Consider the following 25,560-nt stretch of genomic DNA (forward strand, 5'->3'; position numbering starts at 1 on the left):
ACATATTGGGTGGGTGGCCTGTTTTGTGATGTAACTTCTATGGATGGAGTACAGGTCAGTTCCACAATTGAGACATCTCATCAATTGACTGTCATGCAAATTGGCATTCCTACTGTTAGGTAGGATAGAGATGTAGTTACTTCTTAGGACATTGGGGGGCACTGTGAACCTATAGTTTAAAATGATGACCAAAGTAATTTTAATTCTGGGCTTGTTGCCATGACAACTAACAAAGCTGATGTTCAAATGAAAGAACATCAGCAAGGTCAATTTTGCCTGCTAAACTAAGTGATTAGATTAAGGTAAACTATGTGATAATAAGACTAGGAAAAATGTCTCGATCATAGTAATTCCTTGTGTCTATGATACAGAATGTCTCAAATATATGTAAAGCCTTTGTAAAAATGTTTCCAGAATACATAGAACCTTTGTTTGCAAATTATACCATTTTGAAGAAGGCTTTTGTTTGTGAAAGATCACGTTGCATGAATTGAGATTAGAAAATAGTATAACTAACGGAGCTTATCGATAGATTTTCAGAACTTGTACATTTTCTCCAGCGAACCATTCAATCTTTCGTGCTTCGCTGTAACAGCTAAGTTTCTGCAGCTAAATAAATGTACCTCCAATTATATCAAATAATTGGGTAAGTGTGGTCTCTCCTTAAAAGAACACGCTTGGACGTTATTTCGTCCCAACACTACTCTATTGATTATGCTACGAGGAAAAGGAGCATTAGAAAGCAGTATAATTGTTTCACATGTTTTTGTTTAATTTCTTTCTAATCTTTGACTGATCTGTAAAGTTCAGTAGTCCATTCAATTATCTCATTCTCCAAGTCTCCTCCTACCCAAGAACAAAACTGCTGCATAAATTAGATTTGGTATCTTTTACTAAAGGAGATTACTGGACCAATTAAACCCCTTCATTTCAACATGTTCTCCTGTCATCAATTTCCATGAGTTGTGTTGAAGAAACTAGAAATCTTCAGCATTCCCTTGATGTAATGATGATATGTGTATGAGCTACGTTGTAATATAAGAAATAGGAGTTGGCTATTCAGCCAGTCAAGGATGCTCCATTGTTCAACAAGATTCGATAATGTGGAAAATTGTCCAGGTATGTCATGTGCACAAAAAGGACAAATCCAACCCAACCAATTATCATCCCATCAGTCTGCTCTTCATCAGTAAAGTGATGGAAGATGTCATCAACAGTTATATCAAGCAGCACCTGTTCCGCAATAACCTGCCCAGTGATGTCCAGTTTGTATTCAGCCGGGACCACTCAGCTCCTGAAGTAGAATTTCTTCAGAGGGTTCTGAATCTGTGGAATTATTTACAAAACGGAGCTCTTGAGGCTGGATCTTTAAGTATGTTTAATTTTTAAGGGAGTTCAGGGTTCTGTGGGGAAGACAAGAAAGTGGAATTGAGGATTGTCAAATCAGCCATGATCTCATTTTGAATGGTGAAGCAGTCTTAATGGACTGAATGAACTATGTTTGTTCTGGGAGAAGAAATTTCTTTGCATCTCAGTTTTAAATATGTCCCTTTATTCTATCACTATGTCCGCTAGTTTGAGATTTTCCTTTCTAGTGGAGTCATATTCTCAACAACTATTCAATCATGCCCCTTCAGAATCTTGTATTTTTCATTTAAGATCACCCCTCACTTTTCTAAACATGAATGAATAAATGCCTAACCTATTTAGCCATTCTTGATAAGTTAGCCCCTTCATTCCAAGATTCAATCCAATGACACTTGGTTGAACTGCTTCCAGTGCCAGTACATTCTTCGTTAAATAGGATGATGTAAACTGTGCACAGGACTCCAGGTGCGACCACACCAACACCCTATCAGTTGAAACAAACCTTACCATATTTAAACTCCAAAACCCTGTCAATAAAGGTCAAAATTCCATTTGCCTTTAGGTTTATAGGGTTTTTGTGCTATTTTAGTAATTAGGATTTTGACTTATTTGCATACCAGAAATTGTAACATTTTCTAAGCTTGAAATGACTGTTCTCAAGTATTTCTCTTTTTATTGCCTGTTGAGTATGATGAATTTTATCCCTATGAAGTATGAAAATTTCAAGCAAGAAACTAGTTTATATCCATTTATATCTATTCTTTCAGGTGGCCTTTAATTTTAAATTGTTGATTTGGGGGTTTGTTCATTTTTAATTGATTTTCTTTCGCTTTTGCTCAAATAAATGCATTTCCTGCCATCACATTGTTTCTTTTCTTTTGAGGTTCTGTTTTCAGGGATCTATGCACAAGTGGAATCTGAAAACTGAAGTATTAAGTTGTGGCAGGTTGCTGAAATTATTAAACCAGAGTAACTTAGCTCATTCATATTTTCCAGCCAACATACGTTGACACTTGAAATCGGAGAATTGTTTGCACAGTAATGCATCTCAGTATTTTTCTTCGATATTGACTCCATGCAAATTTCACTATCTCACATAGGAGAATTCAAACTTGTGTCCCTGAACGTCATTTGAGCACTCTAAATTGCTAGTGTATTGACATTACTACTACACCACTTCTTCCTGCAGTAATGTTCTTAGTTTATCAGTTATTGGTGCACATGCTGTTACCATTGATTGCAAATGCTTTGTTTACTGGGAAGAAGAAACAATCTAGGACACTTTTAACCTCTAACAATCAAATCACCTAGGCTTACTGTCAGACATACTTCAGAACATTGTACATGGCTCCTTTCACTTTACTCTAAACAAAATAACCTGTCACAAAACATGATAATCTTAAACTTCATAATTGCAACAATAATCTTGATATTAAGGCTAAACCACTTAGCGTGAAATTCAGGAAACAGTGTTTTCCCACACATAGGTCACGGCAGTTGGAACTTGAATGTGCATTCATGGTTTTAAGTCTTTCCACAAATGATTGTGGATGCTGAAGACACATGGAACTTTCAGTACTAAGATTTTTTTTTGTTAGGTGAGGGCCACATGGCATATGGAATGAAAATGAATTGAGTTGCGGTGCAAACTAGCCATAATCTAATTGAATGGAGGAATTGGGCGCCTCTGTTCTTATGTTCCTTTTCATGGTGCTGCATTTGAGGTCGATCGTCTGAGGGACTGGTTGAATTCAATCAAGGAGAAGTATATTTGTCTTACATCATGGAATATTTGTGTCCACAATTCTTCCAATAAACTTAGCATTTCAATGGCCAAGCATGAAATTTTCTTTTGCAAAATGTAGTTTGAGGGAGATCCTGCTGATCCTAACTAGCTGCTAGGACAAATGCAAGCAGCATGAGAGGACTTAACTTTTGTAAAATTATCCTTTGCTATTGCACTTTTCTCCTCCTTGGAAATAGCTGGCTGAAAATTAGTTCCATCCAGTTGAGTAAACCGATAAATGAGAACATCATCTTTGATATCTTACAGGCAATTTCCTACAGTGGCTATGGTCCTGTGTTAGTGCAGTCTTGATGTACTGTTCGTGCATGTATGTTTTATGTATGCACATATGACTGCATGCCACTCAAGGAGAGTTATACACGTGAGACAAATATGAATTCTGAGCTGCTTGTTCTGACACACTTCTCAACCCCAAAATATAAAGAATAGCAAGTCACGGCTTATTATATTGCAAAGATATTGATACAATTAAAATAGTGTTTTTGAAGGATTTCACTGTGTAAGATGGTGATTAGTCTTTTCAGTTATTCATTGGGTTTTTTTGTGCAATTGAGACTTTGATGTTTGCACTTCCAAACTCTGAATATATATTCTGTAAAAATTGTTACATATAATATGACTTTAAATTAACGTTTTGATGTATAAGTCTAGGTGGTCCTTGATCCACCAAAATATGTACTAATTTAACAAAGTTGTAAAAGTGTAGTGATTAACAAACTTGCCAATCCGTATGGACCAATGGGAGTGTGAACTGTCAGTACATTAAAGACTGGCTGAGAGAATAGGTAATTTTAGCAATTTTAAGGTCCACATCACATCAAAAGCATTAAATATACATCTACATTTAGATTGACCTCAAGCAATTACGAAAATGGTTCTTTGTGTCCAAGTAGGAACTACTATCTATACACTGGATAAAAATGTTATGTTTGCAGTGGGAAAATTTCTCTAATTTTCCAAAAAATGTTCATTTAAATTCAATTTTGGGAATTTTCTTTCAATTGATTAAAGTTTCCTTCTCATCCCAATTCGTATGTGACTAATCCTAGGAATTGCTTTTACTTCAAAAGCTGAAATTCAAAACAATAACTACTCAGTATTTGGTTTCAAATGTAACCATTGTTTTTTTTCAGGAGAGATATCAAACAAGTGAATTTGATGCCTGTAACCTTTTGTCACAGAAACATTTTGTAATCATTTGTGTGATGAGGGCATCACTGGCTAGGCCAGCATTAATTGCCCATCTCTAATTGCCCAGTTAAGAGTCAACCGCATTGTTATAGATCTGGAGACACATTTAACCAAAACAAGTAAGGAAGGTAGTTTCCTTCCCTGAAGGAAACATGAGTTTTTCTGACAATCGATAATGGATTCATGGTCATCATTAGACTCTTTTAGTTCCAGATTTTTATTGAATTCAAATTTTGCCATCATGGTGGGACTCTAGCATTATTTGGGTCTCTGGATTAACAGCCAAAACGTGTGGTGCTAGAAAAGTGCAGCAGATCAAGCAGCATCCAAAGAGGAGTAGAGACGACATTTCAGGCATAAGCCCTTCATCAGGAATGTGGGGGGAGCGGAGACGGGGACTGAGAGATAAGTAGGAGGGTGAGGGTTGGAGGGAAGGTCGCTGGGAAGGCAACAGATGGATGCAGTTGTGGGGTATTGTGATAGGTTGGAAGGAAGATGGACAAGTGGGACAGGTCAAGAGGGCAGTGCTAAGTTGGATCTGGTATAAGGTGATGTGGATTTGGAAACTAGTGAAATCAACTATATGTTGCGTGGTTGAAGGGCTCCCAAGGAGGAAGATGAGGTGTTCTTCCTCCAGTCATCTGGTGGCTTGGATTTTGCAGTGGAGGAGGCCCTTGACTGGAGGAAGAATGCCTCATCTTCTGCCTTGGGACTCTTCAACCACACGGCATCAAAGTTAACTTCACTACTAGTTTCCAAATCCCCCATCCTAGATCCAATTCTCCAACTTGGCTCTGCCCTCTTGACCTGTCCCATCTGTCCATTTTCCTTCCCACCTATCCGCTCCACCCTTCCCACCAACCTATCATAGTCACCCTACCTGCATCAACTGATTGATTTCCCAGCCACCTTCCCCACCCCCACCTTCCTATTTATCTCCCCATCCTTCTCTTCCCCCCCCAAACCACCACCATCACCAAACAGTCCTGATGAAGGGTTTATGCATCCATCCTTGCTTGTTTTGGCTTAAATGTGTCTCCAGATCTACAGCAATGTGGTTGACTCTTAACTGAGCAACTGGAGATGCGCAATAAATGCTGGCCTAACCAGTGATGTCCTCATACACGAATGATTATAAAATCCTTCTGTGACAAAGGTTACAGGCAACAAATTCACTTGTTGGATATCTATCCTGAAAAAAAATCAATAATCAATAACGTTCTTGACATTTTAAATGACACCTTGCTGCGAATGACAAAGACTATTCATCCACAAAATAAGCTGCACACTAGCCCACTCATCCTACTCTGCCCTTTCTGGAACTGGAGTCCTCACTTTCTCCCAGTCTCTGGATTATCAGTCTAGTGATTCACTAGGCCATCACCTCCCTTTAGGTTCTATTCATCTGTTTCGTCAACCATCGAGAACATCATGTTCACTTTCTTATATGAATGATCTGACAGCAGCTCACCTTAGACAACAGATATGATCGTTTTTAATTGCTGCATATCCGTTCCTCTCCCTGTTTCTGTAACAACTTCCAGTCCTACAAATCTCCAATTATGACACCTCACATATCCCTGATTTTCAGTGCCTGTGAACGAACCTCCAGTTGTAGAAATATCTCTTAAAATATAAGCAGCATATTGTCGATTTTTGTTGCCTGCCCTTTCTTTCTTGCTCAGTCACCTCTTGTATGCTCTGTCTCTTGCTTGTGTGCTCTCTCACATTCGCACACTGTGTCTTCATCTTGCACTCAACCTTTAACATACTTTTGTCAGTCTGCTCACCATTCCTCCAAAGTGACCTAGCTGTCTTTGCCCATGAGTCACCAAAGTTAGCATGAAAATGCAGAAAACAATTTGGCATGGGGAAAAAAAAATTAACCCTTATCAGAAGAAGATTTGAGTACAGGTGTAAAAAATTGTTGCTTCAGTTTTATTTTAAAAATACTGGAGTATAGTTCTGGTCCCCTTGCCTAAGGAAAGATCCTTGTTATTGAGGTTCACCAGACTGATTCCTGGGATGATAGGACTGCGCTATGAAGCAAGATTAGAGAGACTGAGCCTATATTCTTTTGAGTTTGTAAGGTGATCCCAGAAACTTTTAAACTTCTTAAGGGCTACACAAAGAAGCTGCAGAAAGGATCTCTCTCCTGGCTGTGTGGTCTATAACTAGTGGTTATTGCCTCATGATAAAGGGTAAGCCATCTAGGACTGAGATGAGGAGGAATGTCCTCACTGGGGATGGTGGGTCTTTTGAATTACGTACTCCAGACACATTAGCAGATTTCTAGTTAATAATGACATTAAGGGGTATGGGGATAATGTGGGAATATAGTATTGAGATACATGGTCAGCCATGATCTGGAATAGTGGAACAGGCTGGGGGCATGAATGGCCTGTGCCTACTCCTATATTATTATTTTGAATAAACTTTATTTTATAGACTTCGCTGGCAAGGTAATAAAAGAAAAGGGCTTGAGGAACTCACCAGGTTCTTGGACAGTCTGTATTCTAGTATTTTTTGGGTAAGAAATCAGTACCCAAAAAAAGCCAAATTTGACCTGATATGTTAACTGTTTCTCTTTCGACAGATGCTGTCAGACCTACTGAGTTTTTCCAGCACTTTGTTTTTATTTTTGATCATCAGCATCAGCTACATTTTGCTTTTAGCTTGCATAGTGTAAAGTCTGCCAAATGGAGAGGACATACATTAATGAATTGTTTAAATGTGTTTGCTTTTGGTAAAAGTTTAATCAACAGGGTCCTAATGTTTGAGGCTTTCAGTGAAGACAGCATGAACCAATCCTAGTCTCCTGATATTGAGCGAAATGATTCACATTTCACTGAGTTGCTTACAACTTGATCATTACACTAAAACTCACATTTTTAAAAAAAAATCCTCCAAATGTCAAATTTGAAGGATTCCTCACTTTTTGTGATTAATGTTTTTTGGAGCATAGCTTTTGTCGGTCACTTAAGGTGCCATCCGTTATGAGATTAGAAAGCTATTTCGTTTCAAAAAGATGCATTTATGTGGCTTCATGTTGTAAACTATGCTAGCTGTTGGTCTGTCGAGTGAAATCCTAAAGATTGCTTTCTGCACACTGCCTCTCTCCAGGAGATGCCACCCATCGTGCTAATTTACATTTCCGTGCACGTGATTTGCTATCTGCTTTTGCCCTCCTGCTTGTGACCATAATTTGGGGGTTAATGTTGACATTGAGTGCTAGAGGTCATCCATCAAAATGTGACCCCTTCCTTTGTTTATACACACTAATTTGCAATTAGAGTATCTCTGTGGACAGTGAAAATTGAATTTTCTTCTTCCCCTTCTTTCAAATCCTAACCTGGCCATTCCTGAAGAAGGGCTTATGCCCGAAACGTCAAATCTCCTGTTCCTTGGATGCTGCCTGACCTGCTGCGCTTTTCCAGCAACACATTTTCAGCTCTGATCTCCAGCATCTGCAGACCTCACTTTCTCCCCAATTGTAGTGGTCAACTTGTTGCAGACTGGACATTGAACTTGATACCTTTCTGCTGTGTAGTTCATAAGTGGAGAATTCTAACAATTCTGGTTTATGTAGTCTAACTATGAAAGTAAGTTGCACCTTAACAGATTTGAAAACTAAGACACAAGTGTAACCTGTCTGTCCTTTGTAATCCTCTAAACTGTCATTGAGTTTACTTAAATTAGCAGTAACTGTTTTAAAATGACATTAAACATGTTGTGATATTATTATGGTTTGCCATAATAATAGTAGCTTATCTTGTTGAATATCAACCCTATGAACAAAACTTTGTATTTGAAGTTGTTAAACAAAGTTAAAATGTTAAACAGCACCTTATTACACTAAAAATATAATAATGAATACATTGTCAGAAAACATACATTTTTTAAAAAATCTAGCACTTAAGTACAGTATATTTCATTTACGTGAAATGAGAATTTCTGTTATTTTGTTGTCTGTTTTGACCCTATTTAAATTTAATGAGAAGAACAAAGAAAGGATTGCAATTAATTTTGTTTCCCTTTTCTGTGGATCAGCTTTATTAAGATCTTGTATCCTTCAAAGTATAATTTGTCTCAATATAAAATTACCTTATTGTCGTTATAAAAATTAAAACAGACACGTGCTTACAGAAAAAGATTTGGCCATTACGATAAAAAGGAACAGGAGGTGCAGACACAAAGAGTTCTGGGGGATGGTGAGCAAGTAACATTAAAACCCAGCAGAGTGACAATAGGCAGCACCATCTGCTGGACCAAGTGAGCAATCTCTGCTGTTATTGAACGACATTTCTATTCATGCTGATGCATTTTCATGCTTTGGTGCATAATTTTACTTAGCTTTATTGGAGACGAGATTTGCAAACCTCTATTTAATTAGACATTCAGCAGTTCTTGTATACAAACAGAATCTTGTGTCATAGTACCTTTTCTGGATGTGCAGTGATAATGTGTGGCAGTATTGATTAACAAGGAGGATAAACGCTGATAAAAATCGTGATGTGTTTTTGTGAAGAGAAATGTGTATCTTTAATGCAGCACACCAAATAGGCCATTTAGCAGTTATCATTGAATACCTTCCTCACGAGCAGAGCTGGAGGTGAAAAAGCGGAGGGCTAGCCTTTGTTGAATGACAAAATGGCTACTGTGCGGAGGTCTAGAGGAAGGGTAAGTGAAAGACTGGATAAGTGGGAGGAGGGGTTTGGACTAAAGGCTAATGGGATTGCATAACCTTCTTTTCTACTGGTTGGTGACTGAGTTGCAATGCACCGCCATCTTAGCTATTAGAGCTTTCTTTAGCCTTGTTATTTGTTAGCTTAGGCCTAAAGGTGGCATTTGCTCACAATGTTTCAGAGGAGCTGTTTGATTGCCTGTGCCTACCAGTGCTGCAGTGCTGCTGTTAGGCTGATGAAGCATGTGCAGAAATATTATCCAGTGGAGCACACTGGCATTGGCCTGAAAATCTGTTTGGGAATGCCTGGTGGCAATTTACTTTGCTGTAGTCAGCAGCTCATTTATGGGTGAGAAACGGACATGCTAAGATAAATCTTATTGCTGTATTAAATGTGAAGCTGTTCAAATTCCTGGAAAGGTGCAGTGGGTAGTTGTGGTATCCTAAGCATATTTCAAAATTGGTACAGTAGTATAATTAGCTAGTGCGTGTTCTGTGAATAAAGCCATTGTTTTTGCTTGTTGGCAAATAAAAAAAATGGTAAATAAAAATTATTAATTATGCTGGAAGATTAATCACTTTATTTAAACATAGATTCTGTTTAGCTTCTGTATAAATGCATGTACTGTGCAACATATTAGAATGCTGATGGGTGCAAGGTTAATATCTTGACTTGTATTTAAACTGATCTGCAATATTAATGCAGAAATAAAGCACATTTGTTATTTATTTATGTCTAGTTCTTAGGGCCTTTGTTCTACTAATTTAGGAGTATACTAGAAAATCGTCATTGTGTACAGTCCTGTTTCAAAGATTCACTGAACAGCTGGCATCAATTTTGCCTTTTTTTCTCAATCTTGTTTTTGCTGTAACTGTGCAAGCAAAAATGACAGGTTGTTTAGTTGTACTGTCTACCTGTAATGGTCTCCCGAGAAAAAAATTGAGTTGAAAAATATAAATTGGTGTGTTTACGATTTTGTAGCAGACTTAAACAGGTTTAGCCAGCTTAAAAGCACTGAATTTTAATCATCACGGATGCATTAAATGTTTGCTATGTTGGGAAAATTTTCTTTTTAACAAAATGTATAAGTACATGTGTAAAGCACTCCTCTTTTTCACTGAAAGTAACAAATAGAGGAAATATTCCCTTATTATGGTATGCAATGACCAATGTAGGTTTTAAAAATCTGCATAGATTTGAGTTGTTTCACTAAATTTGCATTCTGTACTTGGAACTTTGCCCAAATAGAAGGTGTCTAAATGACTTGCAGTGTTTACTTAAGGGGTCACTGATTTTTCTTTTTAGACATCAATTTTGGATTCAGTGGTTGTTTGTATTTTTACTGAGCCTAATAATTGACATAAGAATAGCAGTGCATTTCAGAGGCAGTTTCAATTCTATCCTTCAATGTTCTTCCAATTCATCTACTCATTGTGATTGCATTTGGCTGGTATAATATTCCAGCTCACAAGTGGGAAAACTGTTGGAAACTTCTTGCCCCAGTACACCACCTGCCCGTTGTTCACGGTACAGCATTGGTGGAAGTCATAATGACTTCTTTTGCTTGCTCCCTGTTATGATAATGACTCCTAACATAGAAAAAGGCAACTGTGAGGAATATATAATAATGGCAGGTTATAGATCGCATTAAAAAACCCTCATTGTATCTAAGCCCAAAAACTATGTACTTTTGATTGTAGCAGGTTGTCTGGATTATGTACTGCTTTCTGGAGCAAAAAAGCTATTTACAGTGTAGTCTGTCGTGGTTTTTCAACACACGTGCTACAATAAAATGAGAAATGTGCTGCCAAATTTTCAGGAAGCAGCTCGGCTTTACTCGAGCACTGAAGCTGCATCCATGTTTCTGATCTCCAGAGCCTTGGAGTCTATTATTGACGGCAATATCTGCTGACACCAGGCAAACCTATTGATAGAGCATGCGCAAGGTTCTAGAGCCATACATGTGGACTTACAAAATAAAGGTGGGTGTGTTGTGGGATTGTTGTTGGCTGGCCAGCATTTATTGCCCATCCATAGTTGCCCTGGAGAATGTGATGGTGAGTTGCTGTCTTAACTGTTGCAATCCATGTGCTGGAGGTTGACCCACAATACCCTTCGGGAGGGCATTCCAGGATTTTGACCCAGTGACAATGAAGGGACAGCAGTGTATTTCTCAGTCAGGATGGTGAGTAGTCTGGGGGGGGTGGGGGCGAGGGAGCAAGGAGCTCAAAGGTGTTGGTGACCCTATGTATCTTCTGCTCCTGTCTTTGTCAATGAACGTGGTCACGCATTTGAAGATACTGTCTAAAGATCATTGTTAAATTTCTGCCATATATCCTGTAGATAGGTGCACACTGCTGCTACTGTGCACCTGTGGATGCAATGCCAGGCAAGTAGGCTGGTTTGAGCTGGATGGCATAAGCTTCTTCAGTGTTGTTGAAGTTGCATCCATGTAGACAAATAGGGTGTATTCCAAAGCACTCCTGATAGAACATAGAACATAGAAGGATACAGCGCAGTACAGGCCCTTCGGCCCTCGATGTTGCGCCGACCGAATCCTACCTAACCTATACTGTGCCTTGTAGATGGTGAAAAGGTTTCAGGAGGTCAGGAGCCGAGTTACTCACTGCAGTATTCCTAGGTTCTGACCTGCTCTTGTAGCCACTATTCCTTGACATTCATGTGTTACTGTCACTGAATCCCACTCTATCAATATCCTGGGAATGACCTTTGACCAGAAACTCAACTTCTGCCCTAATGATGGAGGGAAGGTCATTGATGAAGCAACTGGAAGTGGTTGGGCTGAGCACATTACCCTGAGGAACTCCTGCAGCTGAAATGATTGACTCCACACCCACAACTATCTTCCTATGTGCCAGGTATGATTCTAACCAGCAGCAAGTTCACTCCCTGCTTATTCATTGATTCCTTGTTTTGCTAGGACTCCTTGTTGCAATGTTTGACTGAAAGCATCATTGATGTGCAGGGCAGTCATTCTCACCTCGCTTCAGAAATTTGGCTCTTTTGTCCATCTTTGAACTAAGGTTGTAATGAGATCAGGAGCTGAGTGGATCCCACACGGGGCATCACTGAGCAGATTAATACTGAGCAGATGCTGCTTGATAGCATTGTTGATAACATCTTCTATCACTTTACTGATGTTCAAGAGAAGACCAATAGGGCAGAAATTGGCTGGCTTGGATTTGTCCTGCTTTTTGTGTTTACATTACACACCTGGGCATTTTCCACTGTGTAGGGTAGATGCTAAGTGTCATGACTACAGAGGATCCTCGATTATCCAAACCTCGATTATCCGAATTTCGGATTATCTAAAGCAGATTTCAAGGTCCCTCAAAAGCGTTTCTTCGAAGAGTTACGTGTATTCGACTTATCTGTACTGAAGAACATATGTGAAAACGCTGGCAAAACAAAAACACAAGCAGCTCAAGCATCAGTGACTGGATACTTTTTTAGGTAAGGTTCATTGCACAGCCCTTTGCAAAAGTAAGTGTTTTACAGTATTCCTGTCACTTTACCAGGGTGTTGATTTTTAAAAAAGGCCAAGAACATAAATGCATACACAAGGTGGTGCTTTTGGCTTTCTATCGCAAGACTGAGCTCCCGGAAACTGACAAATGCTCTTGTGATCATAGAAGCTGTTTGGGACCTTGTTTAATGCTGGGACTTGAGATACATTATATATGTGATGGCAACTCCTTCTCATTTTAACCTGTAATTTGCAGACTGCAAAGATTAGTTTTAGATGGCAGACTCATTAAAATTATAGATTTAAACATATTCTCCAGTAGAGCACAGGGTTAGATCCGTATGGCTTCCCTTGTTTTAGGTAAAATCGATTATCTGAACAAAATAGTGCCTGCCCATTTGTTCAGATAATCAAGGTTCCTCTATACTGGAACAGCTTAGCTATACAAGCAGCAAGTTCTGGAGTACAAGTTTGCAGTACTATTGTCAAAATATTGTCAGGGCCTATACCCTTTGTATATCCAGTGCATGCAACCATTTCTTGGTATCACGCGCAGTGAGTTGAATTGCCTGAAGACTGTTACCTGTGATGCTGGGGACTACTGGAGGAGGTTGTGATGGATCATCTGCTTGGTACTTCTGGCTGAAGCTTGCTACAACTGCTTCAGCCTTTTCTTTTGCACTGATGAGTTGAGCTTTTCCATCATAGGGAACAAGGATTTTTGTGAAGTCACCTGCCTCGGTAAGTTGTTTGATTGTCCTCCACCATTCATGATTGGATATGACAGGACTGCTGTGTTTCGGTCTGATCCATTGGTTGAGAGATTGCTTGGCTCTGTCTGTCAGTTGCCACTTATGCTGTATTGCACGTGAGTAGTCCTGTTTGCTGGCTTCACTAGGTTGATACCTCATCTTCAGGTGTGCCTTGGGCTGCTCCTGGCATGTTTTCCTGCACTCTCCATTGGATCCAGGGTTGATCCCTTGGCTTGATGGTAATGATTGAGTGTGGAATATGCAAAGTCAAGAGATAGCTGATTGTGCTGGAATACAATTCTGCTGTTGATGACCCACAGTGCTTCATGGGTGCCTAGGTTTGAGTTGTTAGATCTGTTCAAAGTCTGTCAAATTTAGCACATTACCACCCAGCACAATGGAGGGTATTCTCAATATGACAGTAGGACTACTACTTCTCAAGGACTATGTGATAGTCATTATTACCCATACTGTCATGGATAGATGCATATGCAGTTGGCAGATTGCTCAGGATGAAGCCAAGTATGTTTCTTTGTGTTGGTTCCCTCACCACCTGCCACACACCTGATCAGCTCGATCAGTTGTCCTGCTGCCAAGTCACTCATGGTGGTGGATTGAAATCCCTCACCCAGAGTATGTTTTGTGCCCTTACCACTCTGTGTTTCCTCCGAGTGCCACTCAGTATGGAGGACTGATTCAGCTGAGGGAGGACAGTTTGTGGTAGTTAGCAGGCGGTTTGCTTGCTCGTTTTTAACCCAAAGCCTCGTGCTCTGGAGTCCATGTTGAGCAGTCCCAGGCAACTCCCTCCCAACTATATACCACCACGGCCAACTTTGCTGGATCTGTCCTGCAAATAGAACAGGATATACCCAAGGATGATGATGTTGGTTTCTGGGACATTGTGTGTTAGGTGTGATTCTGAGAGTATAACTATGCCCAACCTTTCCCTGACTAGGGCAGGGCTGTCTGTGCGGTTGTCTTTCTTGGTGTCTGTGTTGACGCAAATGGTCTAAAACATAGAAACAGGCCCTTCAACTCTCCAAGCCTGTGCTGATCTAAATCCACTGTCTAAACCTATCAACCATTTCCTAAGGATCTGGATCCCTCTGCTCCCCACCGACTCATGTATCTATCCAGATGCACATTAAATCAATCTACCATGCCTGCCTCTACCACCTCTGCTAGCAACGCATTCCAGGCACCTATCAATCTCTATGTAATGTACTTTCCGTGTGTATTCCCCCTTAAACTTTTCACCTCTCACCCTGAACGTGTGACCTCTTGTTATTGAATCCCTCATCCTGGGAAAAAACTTATCTCTATCCACACTGTCTACACCTTTGATGACTTTGTAGACCTCAATCAGGTCCCCCCATGATCTCCTTTTTTCTACTGAAAACAATCCTAACCTACTCAACCTCTCATCATAGCTAGCACAGCACCCTCCTAAGTCTTCTCCGCACCCTCTCCAAAGCGTCCAGGTCCTTTTGGTAATGTGGTGACCAGAACTGTACACAGTATTCTAAATGGGGCCAAGCCAATGTCTTATACAATTTTAACATGATCTGCCAGCTCTTATGGTCAATACCCCATCCGATGAAGGCTAGTATACTATATGCCTTCTTGACCACTCCATCCACCTGTGTAGCCACCTTCAGGCTACAATGGACCTGAACTCCCAGATCTCTCTGCTCATCAATTTTTCCCAAGGCTCCTCCATTTGCAATATAGTTCGGTCTAGAACTAGACTTCCCAAAATGCATCACCTCATATTTGCCCGGATTGAACTCCATCTGCCACTTCTCCACCCAACTCGGGGTAGCATGGTGGCTCAGTGGTTAGCACTGCTGCCTCAGCATCAGGACCTCTGGTTCAATTCCCGTCTCGGGCAACTGTCTTTGTGGAGTTTGCACATTCGCTCCGTGTCTGCATGGGATTCCTCCGGGTGCACCAGTTTCCTCCCACAATCCAAAGATGTGTAGGCCAGGTGAATTGGCCATGCTAAATTGCCTGTAGTGTTCGGCGCATTAGTCAGGGGTCAATGTAGGGAATGGGTCTGGATGGGTTGCTCTTTGGTGGGACTTGTTGGGCCGAAGGGCCCATTTCCACACTGTAGGTAATCTAATCTAATCTTAAAAAATCTCTCCAGTCTATCTATATTCTCCTGTATTCTTTGACCGTCCCCCATGCTTTCTGCTACTCCACAAATCTTTGTCATCTGCAAATTTACTGATCAGACCACCAATGCCCTCTTCCAGATCATTTATGTATATCACAAACAGCAGTGGCCCCAGCACTGTTCCCTGTGGAACACCACTGGTCACCTTTCTCCATTTCGAGAAACTCGCTTCAACTACTACCCTCTGTATCCTGTTGCTCAACCAGTTCTTTATCCACCTCGCTAGAATACCCTGCACACCTTGTGACTTCACTTTCTCTATTAGTTTACCATGGGGAACTTTATCAAACACCTTACTAAAGTCAATGTATATGACATCTACAGTCCTTCCTTCATCTATCAACTTGGTCACTTCCTCAAAGAACTCTAAGTTGGTAAGGCATGATCTCCTCCGCACAAAACCATGTTGCCTATCACTGATAAGCCCATTCTTTTTCAAACATAAATAGATTTTATCCCTTTAAACCAGTCTCTCTGGTTTCATTTCTTGAGACTTCGTAGCAACTGATACAGCTGAGTGGCTTGCTAGGCCATTTCAGAGGGCAGCTGAGAGTCGTATGTAAGCCAGAGGATGGCAGACTTCCTTCGTTGTTAGGCATTAGTGAGCCAGATGGATATTTCCAGCAATTGACAATGGTTTTTATGGTAATCAGTAGATTCTTAATTCCGGATATTTTTAATTGAATTTTAATTCCACCATCTGCCATGGCAGAATTCAAATCCAGGTTCCTGGAAGGTTAGATGAGTTTCTGGATTGACAGTCTAGCAGTAATACTATTAGGCTATCGCTTCCCCTTGGATTCACTTTAATAGACTTGGGAAATGTTTATTGATATGCTTGAGTAGTGATAGTCCTCCTGTATTTAGCTGTGTATTTGTACTCCTACAGATGTTGAAAATTCTTTGTAAAACTGATCATTAAGTTTAATAATTTTAATGACACATACCTTTTGTTCTGTTGACCTTGTATCTAGAAAAGGGATAAACAGTACTGTTATTTTTTGAAATCTGTATATTTTATCTTTCCCCTGTTTTCAATCTCAATTTAATTTCCATTTGAGTACATATTTTACTTTCCAGTAACAGTTTTGTTCGATATTGTTCTGACTCATATCTGCATTTTATTTTCAGCCCCCTTCCTCTCAGACCACCGTTGATAGTTCTCGTCCACAAACAACACAAATTGTCAAATTACAGAATGCACAGCTGATGACTGGAAGCAAACAACTAAAAAAGAAGGAAATGCAGAACAAGCAAGAAAAAGCTAATCGCATCATATCGGAAGCAATTGCGAAGGCAAAGGCACGTGGGGAACAGAATATTCCCCGAGTGGTAAACCCAACCTGTTTATCCACTGGGTCTGCTCGAAAGGAGGAAAGGAAATCTAACAAGTGCAAAACGAAACAAAAAGATAAAGAGTCAAAAAAATCTAGAACTGGTTTATGTTCTAAACCAAAGGATAGAACAAAAATAAAGTAAGTTGATCCTCTCTCAAAAGTACAAAACTAGTTAAGTTCATGTCTTTAAGCATTAACTTTTCAGTTGTGCAAATATTTTGAAAGTTGATATGATGTTACAAAATAGAAATGGTGAAATACTATATTTTCACTATTGCCTTGTTTGGTGGTTTTCTATAACCTGTAATGTCATTTAAAATAACACAGGATTTTCAAGCCCAAATGCTGAACCTGTGCTTTCAAGTGGTTATGTGCATTGTAAAGTATCATATAATGATATAAGGAGACCACTCAACCCCATTGTGTTGGTACAGATTCTTTTGAAAACTCTGTTTAGTTTCATAGTCCTGCAAACTTTTCCTTCCAAGTATTTTTCCAATTTCTTTTTAAAGATTTTTTATTTTTCTGCTGCAATTTCTGCTAAATTTTTTCAATTATCAAAATTAAGGGCATTAATAGCAAGGAACGTAAAATGCTTTTGACACCCAGGATCAACTTCAAAGGTCAAGTACAGAATTGTAAATAGCAAAGAAAATTTTGCATTACTATGCCAAAACAATGTACCTTAACCACATCATCAGATCATTTGCCTGCCACCCCAGTGAAAGGCTACTCTCACCAGCTGCTCCAGTGGCTAGTTTTTTGCTATAGATTTACATCCAAGGAAGCCATTTGGATACAAAAGTGGAAGACAGAAGGTGGTGGTGGAGGGTTGCTTTTCAGACTGGAGGCTGTGACCAGTAGATCAGTGCTGGGTGCACTACTTTTCATCATTTATATAAATGCTTTGGATGTGAGCATAAGAGGTATAGTTAGTAAGTTTGCAGATGACACCAAAATTGGAGGTGTAGTGGACAGCGAAGAAGGTTACCTCAGATTACAACAGGATCTTGATCAGATGGGCCAATGGGCTGAGAAGTGGCAGATGGAGTTTAATTTAGATAAATACGAGCTGCTGCATTTTGGGAAAACAAATCTTAGCAGGATTTGTACACTTAATGCCAAAGTCCAAGGGAGTGTGCTGAACAAAGAGACCTTGGAGTGCAGGTTCATAGCTCCCTGAAAGTGGAGTCACAGGTAGATAAGATAGTGAAGAAGGTGTTTGGCATGCTTTCCTTTATTGGTCAGAGTATTGAATACAGGAGTTGGGAGCTCATGTTGCGGCTGTAGAGGACCGCTGTTGGAATATTGCAGGCAATGCTGATCTCCTTCCTATCGGAAAGATGTTGTGAAACTTGAAAGGTTCAGAAAAGATGTACAAGGATGTTGCCAGGGTTGGAGGATTTGAGCTATAGGGAGAGGTTGAATAGGCTAGGGCTGTTTTCCCTGGAACGTTGGAGGCTGAGGGGCGACCTTATAGAGATTTATAAAATCATGAGGGGCATGGATCGGATAAATAGAGTTTTTTTTCCCTGGGGTGGAGGAGTCCAGAACTAGAGGGCGTAGGTATAGGGTTAGAGGGGAAAGTTACAAAAGAGACCTAAGGGGCAACCTGGAATGAGCTGCCAGAGGAAGTGGTGGAGGCTAGTACAGTTGCAGCATTTAAAAGGCATCTGGATGGGTACATGAGTAGGAAGGGTTTTGAGGGATATGGGCTGAATATTGGCAGGTGGGACTAGGTTGGGTTGAGATATCTGGTCGGCATGGACGAGTTGGACCGAAGGATCTGTTTCTGTGCTGTACGTCTTGGACTCGTAAGTCTTGCAATACATACCAGACTAATTTCAGACACAATAGTTGCAGGAAATGCATTCCTGATCATTGTAATTTGCAGCAGAAAATGAATTCCTCCTCATTTTGCCACTGTTTCTTTTGGCAACTGTCTTAAATCTGTCTACTAGTTATCAACCATTCTGACATTATGAAACAGTTGCTCTTTTTAGTTTTGGTTTTGAATACTTCTGTTAAATTTCCCTTAATCTTCTATGCTATAAGGAGATTGCCCCTGATTCTCCTAGTTACTTTCCATGTAACTGAAGTCCTGCATTCCTGTTACCATTGTGTTAAATGTCTTTTGGATTCTCTTTATGAGCTTACAAACTGTTCCAGAGTGTGCTGGTCTAAAATGTATAGCATAAATTATACTAAAGCAATGAGGAAACATGTAATGCTGTTGAATATGGAAAAAAAGTGATTTTGTTTCAGAATCAATTTGTATTAATTGCCGCTATTGGAGGAAACGAAATAGAAGCAAGTATGTTCATAATTCAAAGGTCTTTCTGGATTTAGTCATAAATACTGTCTAGTCAGTCTCTGAAACTGTGTATAATGTGGTGGACCACCTCTGGTACCCTCTATTTCCTCCCAGAATTTGGGGAAAATAAGCGTTAATAATCTAATTGCGCATTTCCATAATGTTAAGCAAAAAAGGTGACTTAAACAAAAGTGTGGGTGAAATTTCAGAAGGGCCATTAAAGGCAGGACAAAGTTTAGTGGTTTTGATTATTAACTAAGAAGATAACCAGTGGGAAATTAGATAATAATTTTCACTTCTAATTGTGGACTTAGCCTAATTTTCCATTTGTTAGTGGAAAGAAAAGATGCAGCCACAATTTAACATCGATTGTAGCCTGACATTCTTAAGATGAAATCTACTGCATTATTTTTGACGTTTGGCCATGTCATACAATTTGAGTCTTCTAGCTACTTTCAGAATTACAGGGGAACCTTGATTATTCGAATGAAATGGGTGGGCACTATTTCGTTCTGATAATTGATTATTTGGTTAATCGATTTAAATGCCTTTCCTCTAGGGGTCAGAGTTTTTAAAGTCTGCTTCCCATTCAGGAGAATGCAACCGCACAGTCTACGCGATCCACCGCCCCATCCCCCACCACTGCGCTCTTTTCCACCCTTCCCCACCCCCCACCCCACGTGCCCCATGTGACTGCCCCCCTCTCCAGGACAGCCGGACTGTACACCAACAACAAGACTGCTGCTGATGTTGCCTTTGTAGGGAAAGTCTCCAAATAGTGTGCCATGTGCGCACACAGCCATAACCCCATGCACACAACTTTTTACTGCAGCTTTTGACAGGTTCCATGTTTACCCTGTACAGGACAATGTTGGAGAGATTATCTGGGGAAGGTGGGGTTTAGGGTGCACTCCTCTGTAGAACTCCAGGGAAATTGTGGGGAAAGAGAGAGAACAGGAGGTCGGTCATTTGGAGACAGGGGGGTGGGGGGGGGGTGCGGTGGTAAATGGGGTCCAAGTCAATGTGTTTGTTGATAGAGTTCCGGTTGGAATGCCATCCTTCTGGGATTTCTCGTGCATGTCTCTGTTTGGCTTGTCCTAGGATGGATGTGTTGTCCCAGTTGAAGTGGTGACCTTCCTTATCTGTATGTAAGGATACTATTGAGAGAGGGTCATGTCGTTTTGTGGTTAGTTGATGTTCATGTATCCTGGTGGCTAATTTGTCTTTGCCCAAGGTAGTGTTTGTTACAGTTCTTGCATGGTATTTTGTAAATTACATTAGTTTTGCTTGTTGTCTGTGTAGGATCATTCAAGTTCATTAGCTGCCGTTTTCGTGTGTTGATGGATTTGTGGGCTACCATGATGCCAAGGGGTCTGAGTAGTCTGGCAGTCATTTCTGAAATGTCTTTGATGTAGGGGAGAGTGGCTAGGGTTTCTCGACTCATTTTGTCTGCTTGTTTGGGTTTGTTGCTGAGAAATCAGCGGACTGTTCGTTGGGTACCCATTCTTCACACTAAAACAACAGCTAATGAACTTGAAAGAACCTACATAGACAATAATCAAAGGTATGGGGGAGCAGGAAATGACATCACTACAGGAAATGACATCATCAATCCAAAAAAACCAAATATATAATTAGAAAGCTGGAATCATCAGCACTGCTTTGTCCAGAGGTTCACTGAAGATGCTACCTAGTATGATGATGAAATGTCTGAAAATGAACCTTCCAACTCAGCGAGCAAACCTACATCCAGACTTATAATCCCTTTCAGACTAATGGATAAATCCCCATTGTTTTGTTCACCAGGCTATCTTTACGTTTTCACTAACAATGTTTACAGGGTGGCACAATGCAGTTTTGATCACTTTCATAAACTAGCTGAATGCTAAATTATATAGCTGCTTAACATTTTAAAAATTCTTAGATAAGAGATCACTTAAAGTAGAAAATGCCTCAGCTGTTACATTATTGAATAATATAACTTGAACAGAACAAAGGAAGAAAACTACAGTATAAGAAGTCTAAAATATGTACTGCATTCTTTGTCAAAGAGTTCCAGGAAGTATCTATGTTCTTAGTCCTTAAAATCAGAGCGCAGAGAGGGAATTTGGATGACAGAAGTTGATGTAAACAATCAGGAAATATTTTAAATTTGAATCAAAACTTTGTGTTTATTTCACTGTTTGTGAATCTTTTTGTTGGGGCAAAGGATAACATTGGTGACTACAAGATCATCTATTCATTTCAGTCAACTAGTTCTAAATCAGGCTGTGACTAGGCTCAACACTTTGCAACATTTTGCTCAAAAATATATACAAAATGTGTCTGAACAAATCCTACTGTGTCACTTTGCCTTTTGTAACTTTTTAAAATAACTTATATTTGGTTAGAAACAATTACAGTTTGAACAAGTGAGATTGGACTTCTGTTGGGCAAATGTAAACAATTAAAACTATAAGGTTGGTATGTTACTGATATATATTGTTAACATGGTATTGAGATTGCAAAGCCCCTCTGGTCCTCTTGGCTTGGGTCATTTATCTTTTTATATGAACGGATTGTTTGTGTTCTTATTGGACTCAACTTTTTCCTTCCTCTGCAAAAGTGTATTCTAGGATTTATGGAGAGGTTAGATTAGATTAGATTAGATTAGATTTACAGTGTGGAAACAGGCCCTTCGGCCCAACAAGTCCACACCGACCCACCGAAGCGAAACCCACCCATACCCCTGCATTTACCCCTTACCTAACACTATGGGCAATTTAGCATGGCCAATTCACCTGACCCGCACATCTTTGGACTGTGGGAGGAAACCGGAGCACCCGGAGGAAACCCACGCTGACACGGGGAGAACGTGCAAACTCCACACAGTCAGTCGCTGAGTCAGGAATTGAACCCGGGTCTCGGGCACTGTGAGGCAGCAGTGCTAACCGCTGTGCCACTGTGCCGCCCACACGGCGGTTAGTTTTCCCATTTCTTGGAAGAGTCTGCATATCTATCACTTTACCTTGTCTACATTCTGAGAAGAAATGCATATTTTTTTACAACTAGCCACAATTGCTGTGTTGTCCTGCGTATGTCTGGTGACCAGCTTAACAAACTGCTAACTAACCTTTTAAAACTGAACAATGTACCCTTTAATTACATCAAATAATTGCCACATTCTGGCTATAGCCTTGCAAATACAATATTTGACATCTAAGATTCGTGATAAACGTCATCATTACACTGGGGAACGATAGAATGCACAGACGGGTAGCAGATATGTGCATATATTGCTAAAGGTTGAGGAAATAGTTGATTTAAGCATGTTATGTTGTTAGGTTTTATAAATAGTAGTATAAAGTACAAAAGCAAGGAAGTTATGACAAACCTTTGTAAAACTCTGATCCAACCTTAATTGCAGTATTGCACCCAGACATGGTCTAAAGACATGAAGGCTTTAGAGAGAATGTAGAGTAAATACTGAAGAATGTCTTCAGTGACGCAGATCCGAAGGGAATTCAATTATGTATGGAGGTTGGAAAAGGTGGGACTGTTCTTGGAGAAGACAATATAAAAAAGAGATTTATTAGCAGTCAAAATTATCAGAGGTTTGGAAGGGGCAGGTGTGGAGAAACTAACTGTTGTCAGATAGATCTAGATGTAGAGGATATTGATTCAAAATTCTGAATCAAAGGTGGGTTGTTAATGAGCTTCCAGACACCTGGCACACATTTGGTAAATCTAAAAAGATCATAGCCTGTATGTGTTGTCATTAGGTGTCTAGTCCAGCCTAGCACCTAAAAAACTAAATGGCATGTACAATAGGGAAATAAATAGTGTGGCTGTTGAACCAGTCAGACTGTAGAATTCTCATGGAGAGAGACAGTGTAAAACAGAAAATGAAATAAAATGGAAAGAAGGATGTTATGAAAGAATGGTGAAGAGCCGAGAATATATATTGGTATTCTTTTTAAATCTGCAACAAATAAATTCTGAAAAAATTAGGGTTACACAATTGAGACAGAATTCTGCTCTGGTGAAGTTACCTGGTTTTAAGTGAGTTTATAGTGCCCTTCAAATTTCAATTACACGTGAATGGAACAATCTGAACATTTCCTGCTGTTTTAGTGGTGAGTGTCCCATCCTTGATGGATTTCCTCGACGAGTCTATCAGCAACGTGCTGTTACAGCATTGCTTGTAGAGGAAGTGGTTAACTTAGGTGGCAGATTCCTCAGATCTTCACTTAACTGCACCTATGTAAACTGTGGAAATTGTTGTTTTGTTTTACTTCATAATAGTGCAGTTTTTGACTACAGCATGCAGGCTGTTCTTAAATATTGAAGACCTTCCATCACCAAAAGACAGTCATATCCTTGATATTTCTTCAAAAATGCTTTAAAAAATGTTATAGTACATTTTCCTGGAACTCGTTCCATGGCATTAAGCTCATTTTTATATTTGGCTTAACCAAAGCAAAAATCTGTTGTGCACAGTGAGGTGTTTGATGACACCCATTTTGATTTTACGTTAGTGACTTGGAGACCAAGCTCATAATCACTGCTGAAGTCCCAACCTAACTACTGATTCATTAGCCAGGAATATTGTTCTTATATATATGGAAGGAAGTCAGCTTAAAGTGCCAGATTCAATCTCTGCATTTTAACTTTACATGTGTAAGTGTATAAGAAGGCACCAAGCCAGAGAAGAATGCCAATGGAGGGCAGTAAGAAAAGGGAAAGATATAAATAAGAGACAAATTATTGAAGCAAATTCACCCCAATACAGGCATCATCTCCAAGCCCGTGTGCAATGTAAACTAGTTTGTGAGTGATACTATTGAGTGCAATGTAGTGATACTGCCTTCCCAGTCCATTATGACAAGCCCACTGCAGTCAGCTCCTGAGAAGTCCAGTCTGTAATATGCCTTCTGTGTGCCCAGGGAATTGGACAAACATGCTGTATCAGAAATGACGAAGTTGGTGACCATGTACATCAGCTCCAGTTAAAGCTTTACTTTGTGCTGAAAATTTCACCCCCTGACCATATCAGTGAGATACAGATGTTTGATTTGTATCCTAACAATGAGTTAAACCTTTTCACACTCAGAAGGGGAGGAAAATGGAAATACTAAACATAGACTAGACATCAGGGTAAAGCTTGTTTTGACAGTGTCCAATGGAAATGCTGTTATACAGAATGTCAGACTCACTAATTCACCATTGCTTGTATAACACTACCTTCCGAGACTAATTTCTATTTTATCTGGTTACTGTAACCGTGGCATTTGATCTTGCTCAATTAAGACAGCCCTGGTGTCAATATAAGTAGGGTCTGAATTGTTACGTTGCTTCCAAGTAATAAAATTTCAACCTATTAATGTTGTTCCTGGTGGAAATAAATCCATAATGAGAAGTTGCTTTAGTGTTAATTCGCAGTAATTCAAATCACTGAGACTGTGTTTTCACTAGCTGTAGGAGTTTGAGGGGTGACCTTGTAGAGGTTTATAAAATAATGAGGGGCATAACTAAGGTGAATAGCAAGGCTCTTTTCCCTCGGATGAGGAGTTCAAAACTAGGGGGCATATTTTTAAGGTGAGAGGAGAAAAATTTAAAAAGAGCATAGGGGGCAACTTTTTTTTAACAGAAGGTAGTTTGTAGATGCAATGAACAGCCAGAAGAAGTGGTGGATGCAGGTACAGTTAGAACATTTAAAAAAACATTTTGATAGGTACGTGAATGGGAAAGGTTTAGAGAGATATGAGCCAAAAGCAAACAAGTGGGGCTAATTTATTTTAGAAACGCGGTCAACAAGAATGAGTTGGACCGAAGGTTCTGTTGCCATGCTTTTTCACTCTATAACTACTAAGATCAATGGGCCAGCAAAATGGTGCACTGAGGTGTTGTGATTAATGGTATAATCTCAAACCTGAGCTGGCGATAACAACAGAAGGGAGTAAGGCACTTCTAAAACTTGCCTACGTTGTCTACAGATTGAAAATATTGCCATATTCTAACACTGACATCTGTTCCTGAGTGCACAAATTAAGCAGTCCTTCACTCCTGACCTGGACAATATTTTGCAATTAAATATTGTGCAATTTGATATTTTCAGCTTGTCTTTGTGAGTTAACCCATTTTGAGGTCACAGCTACATATTATGGTGGATCCTAATTCATTGAAAATTGTTTCAACAGCAAAATCATAATAACACTTGGGAAAAAAAGGAAGAATGAATCGTCAGAAGAGGGCTCAGATACTGAACAGATTCCCGCACCATCAATCAAGAAAGAATCCATTTCTGGATGTCAGGTAAGGTTTTAATATCCAATACTGAAGGGAGCAAAACTGTTCTTTGAAATAATGAATCAAATTGATATGGTGGTCAAGGTAGGGAAAGCGTTTGTCGCTAATGGAAAGAAAGGAGGAACAAGTACTATGGCTGGGTGATGGTGGGT

The 25,560-nt window shown here is 39.8% G+C and overlaps 1 protein-coding gene across 3 annotated transcripts in view; it reads left to right on the forward strand.

The window, feature by feature from the left end:
• Positions 1 to 25,560, forward strand: part of chd9 (chromodomain helicase DNA binding protein 9) — a 250,190-nt gene that overhangs the window by 110,101 nt on the left and 114,529 nt on the right. For all 3 annotated transcript variants that reach the window (XM_060838133.1, XM_060838131.1, XM_060838132.1), the window contains exons 3-4: positions 16,601 to 16,944; positions 25,300 to 25,414. In XM_060838133.1, coding sequence (XP_060694116.1) covers positions 16,601 to 16,944; positions 25,300 to 25,414 — 459 coding nt within the window. The remainder of the gene's footprint in view (positions 1 to 16,600; positions 16,945 to 25,299; positions 25,415 to 25,560) is intronic.

This window comes from Hemiscyllium ocellatum, chromosome 17 (assembly GCF_020745735.1).
Source record: "Hemiscyllium ocellatum isolate sHemOce1 chromosome 17, sHemOce1.pat.X.cur, whole genome shotgun sequence".
NCBI lineage: Eukaryota > Metazoa > Chordata > Chondrichthyes > Orectolobiformes > Hemiscylliidae > Hemiscyllium > Hemiscyllium ocellatum.